Genomic DNA, 18,378 nt, shown 5'->3' with positions numbered 1-18,378 from the left:
GTCCGGATTGCTAGTATTTTATTAAGAATTCTTAGACGGGCATGATGGCGCACGCTTGTAATCCAGCATTAGGAAGGCTGAGACAGGAGGATCTTGGTTCGAGGACAGCCTCAGCTACTTAGTGAGGCCCTTTGCAACTCAGTGAGACCCTGTTTCAAAATAAAGAATTAAAAAATAGGACTGAGGTTGTCACTCAGAGGTAGAATGCCCCTCTGGGTTCCTTCCCCAGTACTGCAAAAACAAAGAATTCTTACATCTGTGTTCATCAAGGATATTACTTTGTAATTTTCTTTCCTGGTATCTTTATTCAGTTTTAGTATCAAGGTAATTCTGGCTTCATAGAATTAAGTTTGGGAATATTCCATCTCATTTTAATTTTTTCTTTTTTTTTTCCGGGACTGGAGATGGAACTCAGGGGCATTCTACCTCCAAGCTACACCCCCAGCCCTATTTTTTATTCTTTATTTTTAAACAGGCTTTCACTGTGTAGCAAAGAGCCTCACTAAGTAGCTGAGGCTGTCTGCAAACCACAATCTTCCTGTCTCTCCAATTGCTGGGATTACAAGCGTGTGCCACAATGCTCAGCTTGCCTCATTTTATTTATTTACTTATTTATTTATTTTGTGGTACTCGGGGTGGAACCCAGAGGCTTTCTACCTCCAGGATATACTCCCAGTCTTATTTTATATTTTATTTGGAAACAGGGTCTCACTAAGTAGCTGAGGCTGGCTTCAAGCCTGTGTGACCCTCCTGTCTCAGACTCCCAAGCGCTGGGATTACAAGCGTGTGCCACCACACCCGGCGCCTCATTTTATTTTATGGAATATTATCTGTTTTAATTGATCCTTAGGTGTTTGAGCTAAAATAAACTGCTCCAGGGATATGCATGTAGCTCAGTGGTAGAGTGCTTGCCTAGAATGTGCAAGTTCTTAGGTTTAATACTCCAGTACCACAGTAAATCTGTTGGAATGCTATTGTTACTTTTTTTTTAACCTGTGTCAATTTAGCAAGTCATTTTGAATTAGTTTAAATTCATGATGTGTTGGTTTATACTAGTAGGTATTATAGGTGCTTTGGCACACTCCTATAATCCCAGTATTTGGGATGATCACAGATTCACAGCACAGTTTTAGGAATAAACTTTAGGCACTAAACTGCATGCTTGCAAAGATTAAGTTTTATGATAGGTGAATTATATCTTGATTTTTTTTTTAATTTACAGTAGGCTGTGATTTAGTTTGGGCTCTGTTAGACTAAAAAATTGGAGCGAGAGAGGCATGTGTAGTCTTGGTGGCTGTACACCACACCAGCTGCCACCTTTAACACATGCCCTCAATTGCTGCACAGATACCGCACATGTTTAACCCAGTCTCAGCATATACTTTATCAAACACAGGAAAGGTGCATGCTTGTAATCCCAGTTCTTGAGAGGCTAAGACAGGAGGATCGTAGGTTCATGGCCAACCTCAGCTACTTAGGCCCTCTGAAACTTAGTGAGATCCTGTTTCAGAATAAAAAATTTAAAATAGGGCTGGAAGTATAGGTCAGAGATAGAATGCCTATGGGTTCAACTCCAGTACTGCCACAAAAAAAAATGTGGAAATCAGCAGATCTTCATAGGAAGGTTTGGAGAATGTTATTTATTAGCATCTTCTATGAGGTGGGTAAACATAAACAAATGACATGAGTTTGGTTCTTTGGAAAGGTATAAATTGCTTTTAACTTTTATCAGAAGAAATGAAAGAAGTTATGAGGACTAGGAATGTGGCTTAGTGGCAGAGAACTTGCCTATTGTGGGTGAGGCCCTGTGTACTGTCCTCAGCACTACAAGAAAGAAATTATGAAGATGGTTAGCTGATTAAGGTTATTATTTCCTCAGGAACTCATGAACTCATGGAAGAAGTATTTGAGATGAGTTATACACAAAATAGATTAAGGAATAAAAATAGAGCCATCAATAAGCCTATTTGAACAACGTAGTGTGTCTTTAAATTACTGGTCAGTAAATATTTGAGAGAAAATTTTAGCAACCCTCTGGAAAAACAGATACTCTTTATTATTACAAGGAAAGTTTTTTTTTTTTTAACAATTTCTATCTGTGGTACAACAATACAGCAGTTTCTAAGATAAAATTTACCTCTAATTTACAGTTTCTATTATGGTCTTTAAAATTTTAAGAACATCTGTTTCCAAGGTATCATTGCTATTTTTTAAAAGCCATAAATAATATGGTGCTACTGCTTATATTTATCCCTGAATTCATACCAGTATACTTACATCATCCATTGACAGTAAAATAAGTTTCAGTTGGCTCTGTGGAGTCAGATAAAGAACAGAACTATTTGAATTTTAAAATATATTGCGGGCGTGGTAGCGCACACTTGTAATCCCAACATTCTGGAGGCAGAGACCGGAGGATCGAGGTTCTTGAACAGCCTCAGCTACTTAGGCCCCTGGCAACTCAGTGAGATCCTGTTTCAAAAATAAAGAATAAAAAATTAAGTCTGGGGGGTGTCTCAGAGGTAGAATGCCCCTGGGTTCCATCCCCAGTACCACAAAAAAATAAATAAAATAGAGTGCTTTGGCTAGTGCTGTTTTTCTGTGCATGAAGCAAGAGCCTTGCTACAAATACACAAAAATTTAAAACCACCTAAATTTATTAAGTAGAATTTTCATGACTGGGAAGTCCAATAAAGAAAACTGTCAAACTGAGTTGAAAACTAAAAAGAAATGACCCAACTTTAGCTTTTTGCTGAATAGTGGCTATAGTTAGCATTAACTTCTTTTCTTTTTTTTAGCCACAGTCAGATCTGTTGGGACTTATTATGGTCATGATTGTGGTATTTGGAGAAGAACCTCCAGTCTTCTCTCGTCCTACTGTTTCAGCATCCTACCCACCATACCAGGCAACAGGGCCACCAAATAGTAAGTAGAATTGAATTTGATTTTAAACCATACGTAAACAAACAACAGAAAGCCTTGTAAAAAAAACTTTAATAACTTCACTTTGCTTTTTAGCTTGTCAAGTTAATGGAATTTGGGGAGGTATTCTGAAGCCCCACATCTACATGTATAGATTCCTACCAAAGGCTGGCATTTGGGCTTCCATTTGTGGGTAGAAGTCTAAGTATGGGTGTGCTGGATTCCAATGGAGGAGAAAATGTTGGAATAGAGCTAGAATTTTTAAAATTATGCATGCCGTGGAATAGCCTTATTTGAATAGCTTGAAAAAAGATGTAAATTGAAAGGTAGTTAGACTTCTCTTTTATCTTTGCAACTCTAGAATCAGTATTGTAGATAAAAATTAATTATATGGTCAACTAAATTATTTACATCCAGCTATTCCAGGTATACACAATTGGATATCTAGCTCTCTGCTTTCTTTAGTACAGCCAACTCATGATTTTACTTTGTGTGAAAGGGTGGAAACATGGAGATAGTACTATTTCTCCTGCAATTGGTATATAATTACCTTAGTTTTTACTTTTTTTAAAGTAATTCTGAGCCGGGCGTGGTGGCGCACGCTTGTAATCCCCGCGCTTGGGAGGCTGAGACAGGAGGATCGCACGGGTTCGAAGCCAGCCTCGGCTACTTAGTGAGGCTCTCGGCAACTTAGTGAGACCCTGTTTCCAAATAAAATATAAAAAAGGTCTGGGAGTATAGCCCGGAAGTAGAAAGCCTCTGGGTTCTACCTCCAGTACCACCAAAAAAAATAAAAATAAAAAAATAAAGTAATTCTTACTAATACTTTAAAATCACCCTGTATAATTGGGAGTTGGTTGTACTTGTTTTGACTTTACTAAATATTTACTGATTTCATTGTGTTTTGAAATGTGATTTTTTTTGTAAGTTTATTTAAGCGTATAATTAACTAAGCTAGGCATGATGTAATTAGTACTGTAATCCTAGTATTAGGATCACAGGAGGCTGAGACAGGAGATCACAAGTTTGAGGCCTACATGAAGTAATTTAGTGAGATCCTGTTTTAAAATAAAATAAAATAGAGTGTGGGGGTGGTATAACTCAGAGGTAGAATGCCCCTGGGTTCAACTCCGAGTACCACAAAAAAAGAAAAAAAATGAAAGAAAAAATTGACTTATGCCATCTGTGGATTTGTCCTAACAAGAAGACTATAAGCACTAATACTTTGACGTGTATGCTCAGCAGCTCTGGTGAGGGCCCTGTTGATGGGATCCCACAGTACTTCTCCCGCCCACCTGCATGCTGTGCTCCACCTCGCCTTCAAGCTTCATCTGCCATTCCTTTGCTTGATCATTTATTTCATCTCATCTTGCTGGGATTAGATTAGCGTTCTTTCCATATGTAGCACTCGTACTTCCCATCTCCACATTGAACATGGTATACATGTGATGTAATCACTTTTTATTATTCTTTGCTGATTTATCTCCCAAACTAGGTTCTGAGCAACTTGAAGCCAGGGATTCTTTCTTTCCTCCATCTTTCCCTCCCCCCTTCTCCCTTAAATCCCCAGTACATATCATATGGAAGGCACCAAAATATTAATTTATTGGCTGAAGGGCTAATTCACCTCTGTAATGAATGAACAAGTTTCACTGAGAGTAGGTCATTTCCATTCGAGGCCAAAATTACCTTTTTTTCTTTGTGTTTATTAGCCTCTTGGCACCACTAACCTTAGTTCTGTGTCATCAGTACTTTCTCTTTAAAGAATATATAAGGCATTCTTTTAAGATTGCTGGATTTTATTTTACTTATTGTGGTAGTGGGGATAGAACCCAGGGGCATTCTACCTCTGAGCTACACCTTCAGCCCTATTTTTTATTCTTTATTTTGAAACAGTCTCACTGAGTTGCAAAGGGCCTCACTAAGTAGCTGAGGCTGGCTGCGAACCGCGATCATCAGGTCTCAGCCTCCCAAATGCTGGGATTAGAAGCGTGTGCCATCACGCCCAGCTGGATTTTGATTTTTGTCTTCAAGGTTTTGTTTTGTTTTGTTTTTAGCCAGTCTAGATGGATATGAATGTAAGTTTTGTATAGAACGTTTAGTAGTTTGAAGTCTTTTAAAGTTCTCAAATAAGCCAACAAAAGTAGCTGTGCTCATCGGTAAACAGAGTCTTAAAAGAAATATCAAAAGATTTATTACACTACTGACTATGTATACATATGTGAAAATGCCAGTGTCAATCTTAGTACTCTGTATTTGGTAGGGGAGAGATGGGGGTGGTGCCAAATGCTGTGTTCATGTATGAACATGATTTTCATTATGATGTGAGATTAATACACCAATAAAAGCATATTTTAAAAAATATTTATTATAGCCAGGTGTAGTAGCAAATGCCTATAACACCAGTACTGGGAAAGCTGAGGCAAGAGGATCATAGGTTTGAGATCAGCTTCAGCAACTAAGCAAGACCCTCATTTTTTGTTTTTGGCTTGTTTGTTTGTTTTTGGTGGTATTGGGGATGAGGCTGTCTGCAAACCATGATCCTCCTGTCTCAGCCTCCCAAAATGCTGGTATTACAAGTGTGCACCACCACGCCTGGCAAGACCCTGATTCAAAATAAAAGAGGACTGGGGGTATAGCACAGAAGTAGACTGCCCCTGGGTTCAATCCCCAGTATCACTAAATACATAAATATATATATTTATACATAAACATTTTTTATTAGATATAACAAAGAGATCACTTTCTAAGATGCTGATATTGGACCAGAGAGGCCAGAATTACCTTTGTCTAAATTATATCAATCATCTCTTGGTTAAGTTGCAAACTCTTCAAGAATTTACAAAGCTAATCAAGCTGACCTGTTTGCCAGTTATTTCTTGTTGGGATTTTCATGAGTGTTGTAACTCATGTTCAATGATTTGAGAATTAAGCAATTTCAAAATACTGCTTGAAGAACTTGAATACAGACTAGATGTTTGTTTTGTTTTGAGGGTGAGATTTGGTTTCTCAGCTATGAAATATTGCTGTGGTTAGACAGTGATATGTATCTTATTCAATAGCCTTCATATTCAGGGCTGTGCATATTATTTAAAATGTTAAAAATTGTTTTTAGCCTCCTACATGCCAGGCATGCCAAGTGGAATTTCTCCATACCCATCTGGATACCCTCCTAATCCCAGGTAATGGAAATTTGTCTTTTTAATAATTGTACTAAAGATTCTATTAGATGTAGAATCAAAATAATGGTCATTTAAAATCTAGTAGAAGTAGAATCTAGTAAGTTTATTGGAAGAAGTAGAATCTAGTAAGTTTATTAGTTAGAATCTAGTAAGTTTATTGGTGCAATTTTTATGGTATGTGCATATAGTTTAAAAGGAGTTTTTTGTGTTTTGTTTAGAGAAATGCAGCTCCATTTTATTTATAGAGAGGAAATGAGTAGTTGGGTAATGACAGTGATCTTGATTGATTTCATGCCTTGAAATCCTTGATTGTGTCCAGGGATTGAACACAGGGGCATTCTACCTGTGAGCTATACCACCTGCCCTATTTCTTATTCTTTATTTTGAAATAGGATGTAACTAAATTGTGTAGGGCCTCACTAAGTAGCTGAGGCTGGCCATAAACCTGCCATGCTCTTGTCTCAGCCTCCCAAGTACAGGGGTTCCAAGTGTGCACCACTATATCTGGCTGCTACTTCCCTTTTGAGAATTTTGGCTGTCCGGTGTAGATAGTTGAAAGATTAATAGTAGTCACAATGAATTCAGTCAAGAAGAAAAATATTTTAATATTCTTTAAATATTCTTCTATAAATTATAAGGAACCAGTGATTTATACAATGAGCTCAGACATGTCACATGTACTGGGATTACATGCATGCACCACCATGCCTGGCTTCTATTTTTTATTCTTTATTTTGAAACAGGATCTAAGTTCCAGAAGGCCTCACTAAGTAGCTGAGACCTGCGATCCTTCTGTCTCAGCTTTCCAAGTACCGGGACTACAAACGTGCATCACCCTGGCTAAGACTCCATTTCTAGAATTCAGTCAGAAAATTTATGACCTCAAAATGTCTTAAAACCTGTGTAAAGCCAGGTTTGGTGGTGCACACTTGTAATCACCACACTTGGGAGGCGGAGACAGAAGGATTGTGCAGGTTCGAAGCCAGTCTCGCTGGCTTAAGAGACCCTGTTTCCAAATAAATAAAATAGGTCTGGAAGTGTAGCCTGGAGGTAGAAGGGTTCCATCCCCAGAACCACTTAAAACAAAACAAAACAAAAAAAAACCTGTGTATGTATACGATCATAGGAGTCTTTTTCTTTTGTTCCTGACAAATGTTCTTCTAGTTTCAATCCCCAGTACCACAAAAAGAAGAGAGAAATAGAGTCCTATCTGAGTCCTTGATATTATATTCCATTATAATTCATAGTTGGTGGTGGTAAAAAAAAAAAAAAAAGGAACTTTGGACCTAGAGGGAATAGTTGTTGAAGATACAATAAAGAATAGACTTCTAGGTAGGCATGGTGATGCACACTTGTAATCTCAGTACTTAGGAAGCTGAAACAGGAGGGTCCCAGGTTTGCTACCAGCCTCAGCTACTTGGTGAGGCCTTTTGCAACTCAGTGAGACCCTGTTTTAAAATAAAGAATAAAAAATCAGGCTGGGGGTGTAGCTCAGAGGTAGAATACCCCTGGGTTCCATCCTCAGTACTGCAAAAAAAAAAAAAAAAAAGAAGAGGAGGAGGAGGAGGAGGAGGAGGAGGAGGAGGAGGAGACTTCTAGCCAGGCGTGGAGGCGCACGCTTGTAATTTCAGCATTTGGGAGGCTGTGATAGGATGATTGAGATTCATGAACAGCCTCAGCTACTGAGACCCTGTTTCAAAAAAATAAGTAAAATAAAGAATGAAAAAGAGTTGAGGGTATAGCTCGGAAGTAAAATGCCCCTAGATTCCATCCCTAGTACCGCCCCCCCCCCAAAAAAAAATATATATAGACTTCTAGCTGGGCATGGTGTTAAACCCCTCTAATCCCTGTATTTGGGAGGCTGAGACAGGAGGATCTCAGGTTTGAGGAAAGCCTCAACAAATAGTGAGACTCATCAACCTAGCATGTCCCTGTTTCCAAATAAGAAATAAAACCAGGCTGAGGGTATAGCTTAGAGGTAGAATGCCCTGGGTTCAACCCTAGTAACTAACACACACAAACACACACACACACACACACACACACACACACACACACACACACACACACTTCTGAATAGCAAAGTAGTTTAAAAGAAACCTGTAGGTGAAAATGAAAATGCTAGCCTGGTATGGGTGATGCATGTCTGTAATCCCAGAATTTGTAAGGTTGAAATAGGAGGATCACAAGTTTGAGGCCAGCCTGGGCAATTTAGCAAAACCCTGTCTCAAAATAAAAAGTAAAGAAACCAGGCGTGGTGGCGCACACTTGTAATCCCAGTACTTAGGAGGATGAGACAGGAAGGATCGCAGGTTCACGGCCAGCCTCAGCTACTTAGCAAGGTCCTCTGCAACTTAGATCCTGTTTCAAAATAAAGAACAAAAAAATGGGCTGGAGGTGTATCTCAGAGGTGGAATGCACTTGGGTTTAATCCCCAATACTGTCCAAAAATAAATAAAAAGCCTGGCATGGTGACGCATACCTATAATTCCAGTACTTGGGAGGCTGAGACAGGAGGATCACAGATCTGAGTACAGCCTCAGCAACATAGCAAGACTGAGCAACCTAGCAGAATCCTGTTTCAGAATCAGAAATAAATAACAAAAAAAGGGCTGGTGGTGTAGCTTGAAAGTAGAATGCCCCTGGATTCAATTCCCAATACTATAAATTAGAGAATAGTGTAATTACATCAAATATTCAGCAAGTCATAAACAAGGCTTTTGTTGTAGATATGTTGTAAAGTGTGAACTGGAAGCGCAAACAGGAGAATCTTGAACCACTGCAATGAATAAGGATTATTGACCACGAACTCAAAGAGAGTTCTTACTCCAGGGCTCTGGGCTGGCTCTCTTTAATCAGTAATTTTAAGGGACTCACAGAGGGCTTGTTGATCAGAATTCCAAATGTTACAGATCTGCCTGTCTGACTATTGTAGCTGAAATAGGATTAATGAAGATTTTGTTGCCCATCTAACAAGCATGTAGTAATCATTCTATTTCACTTTTCCTCTACATTATGATGGAAACACTTACAAACTAGTGTACATTTAGAGGAAAGTGATTAGACTAAAAGTCACATAGTATGAAATAATTAAGAATATGTAACATAAAGAATACTGAAGTAGGCATGGCGGTGTAATCCTGTAATACCAATACTCAGGAGGCTGAGACAGGAGGATTGCAAGTTTGAGAACATAGTGTGACTCTCCGCAACCTACCAAGACCCTATTTTCAAACCAAAAAATAGAAAGAGCTAGGGTGGTAGAATGCCCCAGGTTCGGTCCCCAGTACCACCACCACCACCACCCCCAAAAAATGAAAAGGAAATGCAAGTTTTCAAATATTAATTTGTCGATAGTCTTAAAGTATTCAGGTCATCTTCCAGAATGCAAGTTTAGGAGCATTATTTAAAAGATACATAGAAATAATGATTGGTATTTAGTAGAAAAAGCATTTACCAGGAATGAGCCTTTACCAGGAATATTGTAGATGTGGTTGGATAGGAGATTGAAGGAGAATAATACCTCTAAGGAAAAGTCCTTCTGATGTTGATACAAATACAAGAGTGACGCAAACTAGAGTGAGGGAAGATGTTTTTTCATTTTCAGAGGAGTGTTTTCAGATTGAATATTCACAGAAGTTATCAGTGAGCCCTCAGAATTAAATATCAGCATTTCTTTATAGAGTAGGAAATCAGAACAGAAGAGTTCTTTCATCAGCCACCTTCTGTTACTGATGGATTTCTACCCTTACAAATACTTTGTTGAGCCAGGTGTGGTGGCATACCCTGGTAATTCCTGTACTTGGGAGGCTGAGAAGGGAGGATTGCGGGTTCACAGCCAGCCCAGCAACCTAGTAAGACTGTTTCGAAAAAGGAGGGGGGAGCTGGAAGTGTAGCTTGGAGATAGGCTGCCTCTGGGTTCAATCCTCAGTGGGGGGGTGGGGGGAATTGGGCCAAGAAAGAGCATTTGGTTATTTACTAAGTCCAGTGGCATTTCCATAGAAAGTTACTTGGCCAAATGCCATTAGCTCTAAAACTGTAAATTCATTAATTGGTAAGATAATATGTCAAGCTTAACTATATAAATAGGGTTCTTAAAAATAATATCATCTTGGGTCATCTTAACATTTAGTGTTTTTGTCCTTTAGTGGTTATCCAGGCTGTCCTTACCCACCTAGTGGTCCTTACCCTGCCACAACAAGCTCCCAGTTCCCTTCCCAGCCTCCTGTGACTACTGTTGGTAAGTACTTCCAAACACTTACATTTTGCCACATAATAAACTCAAGGTCTCCTATTTAAAAAGTACATTTCAAGCCAGGCGTGGTGGGGCACACTTGTAATCCCATTATTTGGGAGGCTGAGATGAGGATCACATGTTCATGGCCAGCCTCAACTGCTTAGGCCCTTAGCAACTTAGTGAGACTGTTTCAAAATAAAGAATAAAGCTGGGCGTGGTGGTGCACGCTTGTAATCCCTGCACTTGGGAGGCAGAGACAGGAGGATCATGCAAATTCGAAGCCAGCCGCGCTGGCTTAAGAGACCCTGTTTCCAAATAAAGTATAAAATAAGTCTGGGAGTGTAGCTCGGAAGTAGAAGGGTTTCCAGGAACCCCAGTACCACCAAAAAATAAATTAAAAAAAATAAAAAATAAAAAAATAAAGAATAAAAAATAGGGCTGGGGTGTAGATCAGAGGTAGAATGCCCCTGGGCCCCATCCCCAGTACCACAAAAAAAAAAGAAGTGCATTTTACTTTTACATGTGGAATTTTAGTGTAATCTTCCTTCTAAAAGGAAAAACTCTAGTGATCAGTGACCTGAAAATTGAAGGAAGTGATATGAGTCTTCTAGCCAAGCATAAAATGTATCTGATTAACCTGGGCATCGTATCACATGCTTGTAATCCCAGTACTTAGGAGACTGAGACAGGAGGATCACTAGTTCACAGCAGCCTCAGCTACTTAGTGAGATCCTGTTTGAAAGTAATAAAAAATGGGGCCAGAGGTGTAGCTTGGAGGTAGAATGCCCTGGGTTCAATCCACAGTACTGCCAAAAAAAAAAATATCAGATTGACTCTCATCAAAATCTCAAAATTATTACAATTGATTTATATTTCTGAATTCTATACTCTTGGCCTTTCATATATAGATACAGCATGATTTGAGTTAGTTACAGTTTAATAGGAACATTGAAGAAAGAGTGCTTATCCCCAGGGGTTTTTTGTTTCATTTTTCATAGTTTTGTGGGGTTTTTAAAATTTTTTTCCCCCCTATTTTCTTTCTTTTGTCTTCTTTGGGGACAGCTATGGGTTGGGAGCTATCCAAGTAAGATTCTTGACAATATCCTTACCACATCTAACATGGGGCTTTGGATGTATGAATACCCTTATGTGAAGTAATTTTGAACAAAGAATTCTACTTTAGCAAGCTTCCAAGAACTATACCTAAAAGGAAAAGAGGGGGGATGGGAGTGTAGCTCAGTGGTAGAGTGCTTGCTTCGTGTGCACAAGGCCCTAGGTTCAATCCTCAGTACCACAAAGACAAAAGAAAAAAAAGTACCACACCTGTATGATCTTAAGTAGAAGTTGTTTGAGCTTAATATAATTTGTGTGATTTTGTCTAAGATAACTAAAAGTTACAGCTTTAGTGACTGATTGTTATACGGTATCACACAACCAAAAGGAGACCATCTGGCCTCTACTCTTTACTAGAAAAAATATGAATGGTAACTCCTCAAAGCTAATGCCTACCAGAGAATTTTTCTTGGTAAAACTTTCTTTTTTTCTTTCTTTCTTTTTTTTTTTTTTTTTTTTTTTTATTATTTGGTAGTACTGGGATTGAACCCAAGGCATTCTACCTCCAAGCTATACCCCCAACCTTATTTTACTTTTTATTTAGAAACAGGGTCTCCTCAGTTATGGAGGGCCTCACTAAGCTGCTGAGGCTGGCCATGAACCTGCCATCCTCCTGTCAGCCTCCCAAGTTCTGGAATTATAACTGTGTGCCACTATGTCTGGCAGACATTTTCTTTTTTTTTTTTTTTTTTTTTTTTTTTTTTTTTTTGGTGGTACTGGGGTTCCTGGAAGCCCTTCTACCTCCGGGCTACACTCCCAGACCTATTTTTACATTTTTTTATTTGGAAACAGGGTCTCCTAAGCCAGCGCGCGCGGCTGACTTCGAACCTGCGCGATCCTCCTGTCTCTGCCTCCCAAGCGCGGGGATTACAAGCGTGCACCACCACGCCCGGCAAGCAGACATTTTCTTGATTGTGACTACAGAAACTTTGTGGAGTTCTTGAGATCTTCTGATTTCTTTAAAAGAAAAGTTTCATTGCCTACACAGAGTCTGTCTGCACTGTTAGAAGCTTACATATTCAGTCTATAAATAAAAGGCCTTTTGTAGCCAGGCATGGTAGCGCACGCTTGTAATCCCAGTTCTTGGGAGGCCAAAACAGGGTGATCCCAGGTTTTCTGCCAGCCTCAGCTACTTAGGCCCTCTGCAACTTCGTGAGACCTTGTTTTAAAAGAAAGAATAAAAAATAGGGCTGGAGGTATAGCTCAGAGGTAGATTGCCCCTGGGTTCCATTCCCAGTACTGCCAAAAAAAAAAAAAAAAAAAAAAGGCCTTCTGTAAGCATCATAATGAATTTTCAAAGTTTGCATTTAATAGTAATAATCAAAATTCCTTTGCACATATAGTTATTTGTAATGGTGGCTCATGCTTGTAATCCCAGTACTTGGGAGGCTGAGACAGGAGGAGGATCGCAAGTTTGTGTCCGACCTCAGCTACTTAGGCCTTCTACAACTTAATGAGACTCTGTTTCAAAATAAAGAATAAAAAATAGGGCTGGGGGTGTAGCTTGAAGGCAGAATGCCCCAAGTTCCATCCTGAGTATGGAAGGGGGGAAAAATGTTCCTCTCCTACTTCATCGATCAACTTTGTTATTTTTATTATACAAAGAAATGATCCTCAGACTGGCTTGATCCTGTTTCTGAGTAGATAATAAGCTACTGATTGGGATTACTTAAGCTCCATAGTTTGCTCTGCAATAATTCCATCTTCAGCTTTTGCTCCCGTGATTTCAGTTACCTGCTATCAGCCTTTGTCCAAAAATATTCCTTGTCTTGACTCTTTCAAAAGAGATCACATTCATGTAACTTTTATTACAGTCTAATTTTATAATTATTCTACTTTATTGTTAATCTGTTACCATGCCTAATTTATAAATTAAGCTTTATCATAGGTAATATTATATAGGAAAAAGCAAATAAAGGATTTGCCACTATCTGCTTCCACTGGGGGTCTTGGAATGTGTTCCCTGTGGATAAGAAAGGAACTTTTGTATAACGTAAAGGCCAGACTCAGACTAGTATGTGGGCCTATGCAGCCATCCAGAAGTAAAAATGCTGAACAAGTGATTCACATTGGCAGATTAGTCATTTTGTTAATTCACATTGACAGAATCATAAAAGTTATTGTTTAGTTATCTTATATTTTATTTGGGATTATCATGATTTCCTCTCTAATATAAGGTAGCTTCTTTTTGAATTATATGAAATAGTGATCATCAGTAAGCACTGTTAGGGAATAAATCAGATTGTCTTAGGTGTTTAGATATATGGCTTTAAATCAGGTAGAGTGTACTAGTGTACTTTAAAGAAGGTATCCTAAATTATTCATTGAATGACCAGATCTGTTGAATACAGTTTTTGTTTGTTTCCTAATAGAAAAATTATCTTATTTCCTAAGGATTCATTTGGTAGTTAGATGACTCTTGACATTTAAATGTTTGGTTGAAAACCATTTCTTAAAGTTTGTTACCTTTTGAGTTGTTAGTCTGGAATTGTAGAAGGGCACTTCTGAAATCTGACTCTGCATGGGTAAAGGTCAGGGTGTGTGGAGCTGAAGTATGGCAGTTTGACGAACTCTCCTTAAACCAAGGCTTGTTAAAACAGGTATGAAGAATAGTAGAATTTCGCCGGGTGTGGTGGCGCACGCTTGTAATCCCTGCGCTTGGGAGGCTGAGACAGGAGGATCATACAGGTTCGAAGCCAGTCTCAGCTACTTAGTGAGGCTCTCAGCCACTTAGTGAGACCCTGTTTCAAAATATAAGATAGGTCTGGGAAGATAGCCCGGAGGTAGAAAGCCTCTGGGTTCCACCTCCAGTACCACCAAAAAAAAAAAAAAAATAGAATTTCTTCTAAGATGTTTGAAGAAAAAAATTGTTTGAAAAGTGACCAAGAAATGATTAGAATCTTCCACCAAATCTTTTTTATATGTTTACATAAACAGACTCTTAAAGTGGCAAGTAGCTTATCCAATTCTGAACTTTTACTTTTTTGACTTCTAAATACCAGATAGCTGGGCATGGTGGCACACGCTTGTAATCCCAGTACTTGAGAGCCTGAGATAGAAAGGATTGCAGGTTTGCGGCATGGTGGCACACGCTTGTAATTTCAGTACTTGAGAGGCTGAGATAGAAAGGATTGCAGGTTTGCGGCCAGCCTCAGCTACTTAGGCCCTCCACAACTTAGTGAGACCCTGTTTCAAAATAAAGAATAAAAAATAGGGCTGTGCGTTTAACTCGGAGGTAGAATGTCCCTGGGTTCAATTCCCAGTACTGGGGAAAAAAAAAAAAAAACTCTAGGTTTTTCTTGTTTTACTTTTATGATTCAGATTTTATTATAATTTCTTCTTGCCAGGAGTGGTGGCACACACTTGTAATCCCAGCATTTGGGAGGCTGAGACAGGAGGATCACGATTCGTGGACAGCCTCAGCTACTTAGCGAGGCCCTTTGCAACTCAGTGAGACCCTGTTTCAAAATAAAGAATAAAACATAGGGCTGGAGGGTGTAACTTCAAGGTAGAATGCCCCTGTGTTCCATCCCTAGTACCACACACATAAAAATATAATAATAATTGTCTTCTTTTTAGAATGTCGTTGGTTTTAAAGGTTAGGTGTACTTTATAATAAGATTTGTGTATGACAGGAATTTAAGACTAGGTCTGATCTTGGTATTTCTAACCTCAAGTGACTTGTGACCTTTATAGGCCAGGCAGTTTGCTGCCTTTGGCTTGGTTCCCATTTTGAGTGCTAATGGCTTTGGCTTCAGAGTCTTGGGAAGGACTTGCTTGGAGTTCTATGGTAGAATTTGCCTTAATATATTTTATAAGAAACAATATAAATCCAGGATTTAAATGTGTGTTTTTAAAAACAGGGATTTGAAAATTTATTATTAAATTCATTAGACCAGATACAGTGACTTCAACAAAGTTTTTTGGTGTGTTTATGTGTAAAAAATCCAGACTAGATTATAAAAAGACCCTTAAGCCTTCATTAGCTCAGATAACATCAGCACAGATACGTGGAATATTATTATTCTTGCCTGTGATTGACTATACTTTTGAATGTCTAACTTCTTATTACTTGAATACATAATCTCTTTGAGGATTTCCCTATCTCATAGGAACCATAATAACATATAGGTTATAAGAAGATAAATTCTCCTAAAAACAAGTTTAAATTCTTCCTGATGCATCCTTGTAAAAATGGGGAATAAGACTCTATTTTCTCTAGTCTTTTAATACATCACCTTTGACATGAAATTTTGAACTAAACTCTTGTAGGAACTGTTTTTGCTCTTCTTTAAGGACTTATAAATTAATACAGTGTAAGAAACTAGAGGCTTTGATTTGGCATAAATCCTATCCAAGTGACAGAATAGCTAAGACTTTGAGTCAGATTGAGGCTGTGAAATCATCTCAGTAAATACAGCTAACTCTTATATTTCTTGTGAATGTTTAGCAAATGCAGAAATATGTTATCATTTCACACATCATTTTGGATTGCCAAAAATCCCCACCATGATTAAATCCCCATATCATACCTGATGTGGCCCACAGCTCCCAGTTAAACAGTTACTGTGATTGTGTGTGTGCGGGGGGTGGGGGGGTACTGGGAATGGAATCCAGGGGCATTCTATCTCTGACCTACATCCCCAGCCCAACTTTTTTTTTATTATTTATTTTAAAACAGGGTCTCACTGAGTTGCAAAAGGCCTCACTAAGTAGCTGAGGCTGCCCACAAACTGCGATCCTCCTGTTTTGGTCTCTCAAATGCTGGGATTAAAAGCGTGCACCACCACACTCGGCTTGAATGGTGAATTCTTGATTTGGTTAAAGACCTATAAAGTTTGGAAGTGCATAAGACTGCCCTCACTTTTTTGGGGGTGGGGGGGTCTGAGGATGGAACCCAGGGGCATTTGACCTCCAAGCTACACCCCCTGCCCTATTTTTTATTCTTTAATTTGAAACAGGTCTCATTGAGGAGGGCCTCACTAAGTAGCTGAGGCTGGAAGCAAACCCAGATCCTCCTTTCTCAGCCTCCCAAATGCTGAGAAAGCGTGTGCCACCACACCTAGCTGACCACCCTTACTTTTGGTACCAGTGCAAGTTCAGGAGTTCCCAAGACCACTTTCGGGTTCTATGATAATTCTCTAAAAGGACCTAAAGAACTAAGAGCTCTCAGCAACTTAGACTCTGTTTCCAAATAAAAAATAAAATAGAGCTGGTGGTATAGATCAGAAGTAGAATACCTTTGGATTCAATCCCCAGTACCACATACACAAAAAGAACTGACTGAAGGTCATTATACTCAGAGTACAACAAAAGGATACAGATTAAAATCAAATAAGGAAAGAGATATGTGGGGCAGTCCAGAAAGTTCTAAGTTAAAGATTCTGGTTGTTCTCTTCCTATACAGTCATAGATAGTCCTGATTTTTCCTAGCCACAACATATGACAATATGCATAGAGTATTGCTAGCCAAAGAAGCACAGCTAAGCCTTGGTGCCCAGAGTTTTTGTTGGGGCTTAATTACACAGGCATGGTGAACTGCCCCTGTGGCTGACCTTTAGTTACCAGCTTCTCCAGAGGTTGAGCTGTTGCCATAGCAAAGCCGAAAATCCCCACCATAAATCACATTGTTTAGACTACCTAATGTGGCCCACAGCTCCCAGTAAACAAAGAAGACATTCATATCAAGCAGGACATTCCAAGACTGCAGAACTCACCCCAGGAGTCTTTGGGTAAGGTTAATTCTTTGTTACACAGAACTAGACTGTAAAGCATTTTATTTAAACTTTTAAAAATACCAAGAGTTAAAAATAAGAAAAAAGACCTGCCCCAAACTTCCTGCTTTTACTGTAATATGAAGGTGAGTAGGCAACATAGACTACTGGGAAAGGAGGGTACCTACCATGTGCAAGGCCTGGGTTCAGTCTCTACCACAATTTAAAGAGAGGGAGGGAGGGAGGGAGGGAGGGAGGATGTGTGGTTACCAAGTATGGGTGGGCGCTGTTCATGTGACAGCAGCAGTTAGGGAGCAGTCCTCCTCTTTGAGGGTTGTCTGTTTATTCTCAGTAGAGAATAGGTTGGAAACTTTGGTTTGTATATCAAAAGTGGGGATTGTAATGGACAGGATTTAATGTTTATATTGCATTTTCCAGTGTCTTGAATTTATGAAAACAAAATTATAAATCAGTTTTCACTTCCCTGGCAAAATGGGAAACCAAAGCAAGTAAAAATGATTGAATTATGGTACTGTTTCCTGATAAGTAATTTGTATAGCCCCTTAGAGACAGGAATAATATCTTTAAAGAATTTGATTCCTTAAGACGCTTAGCACTGAATTTTAGTAGCTGTTTAGGCAGAATTATTTGAATAAATTGAACCAGCAACAGTGTTAATTCATGGTGTTAAATATTTTACTCTAAGCCAAGCATGGTGGTAAACGCTTATAATCCAAGTACTTGGGAGGCTGAGACAAGAAGATTGCAGTTTCGTGGCCAGCTCTAGCTACTTGGTGATGCCATTCACATCTAGAGAGAGAGAGAGAGAGAGAGAGGGAGGGAGGGAGAGGGGGAGGGGGAGGGAGGGAGGGAGGGGGAGGGGGAGAGAGAGAGGGGGAGAGAGAGGGGGAGAGAGGAGGGGAGAGAGAGGGGGAGAGAGAGGGGGAGAGAGGGGGAGAGGAGAGAGAGGAGAGAGATGTGTGTGACACACACACACACACACACACACACACACACACACACACACACTGAGACTGCTGATGGAACCCAAGGACCTTCTACTTCTGGACTACACTTCCAGATCTGTTTTATATTTTATTTGGAAACAGAGTCTCACTAAGTTGCTGAGAGCTTCACTAAATAACTGAGGTTGGCTTTGAACCTGCGTAATCCTCATGTCTCAGCCTCCCAAGCGCTGGGATTACAAGTG

General features: G+C 39.3%; 1 protein-coding gene across 3 annotated transcripts in view; it reads left to right on the top strand.

Annotated features, from left to right (window-relative positions):
* The window catches only part of TSG101 (tumor susceptibility 101), a gene marked incomplete at both ends in the record, with an annotated part of 37,009 nt that overhangs the window by 14,847 nt on the left and 3,784 nt on the right, over nucleotides 1–18,378 (top strand). For 2 of the 3 annotated variants that reach the window (XM_080707899.1, XM_080707898.1), the window contains 3 exons: nucleotides 2,799–2,925; nucleotides 6,038–6,104; nucleotides 10,253–10,344. In XM_080707899.1, the coding sequence (XP_080564025.1) occupies nucleotides 2,799–2,925; nucleotides 6,038–6,104; nucleotides 10,253–10,344 (286 nt within the window). The remainder of the gene's footprint in view (nucleotides 1–2,798; nucleotides 2,926–6,037; nucleotides 6,105–10,252; nucleotides 10,345–18,378) is intronic. The other variant, XM_080707900.1, reaches the window with a different exon arrangement.

The sequence above is a fragment of the Muscardinus avellanarius genome, assembly GCF_963383645.1.
Source record: "Muscardinus avellanarius genome assembly, chromosome: 1".
Taxonomy (NCBI): Eukaryota; Metazoa; Chordata; class Mammalia; order Rodentia; family Gliridae; genus Muscardinus; species Muscardinus avellanarius.
Note: the sequence above shows the minus strand (reverse complement) of the source record. Positions and strands in the feature narration are given on the sequence as shown.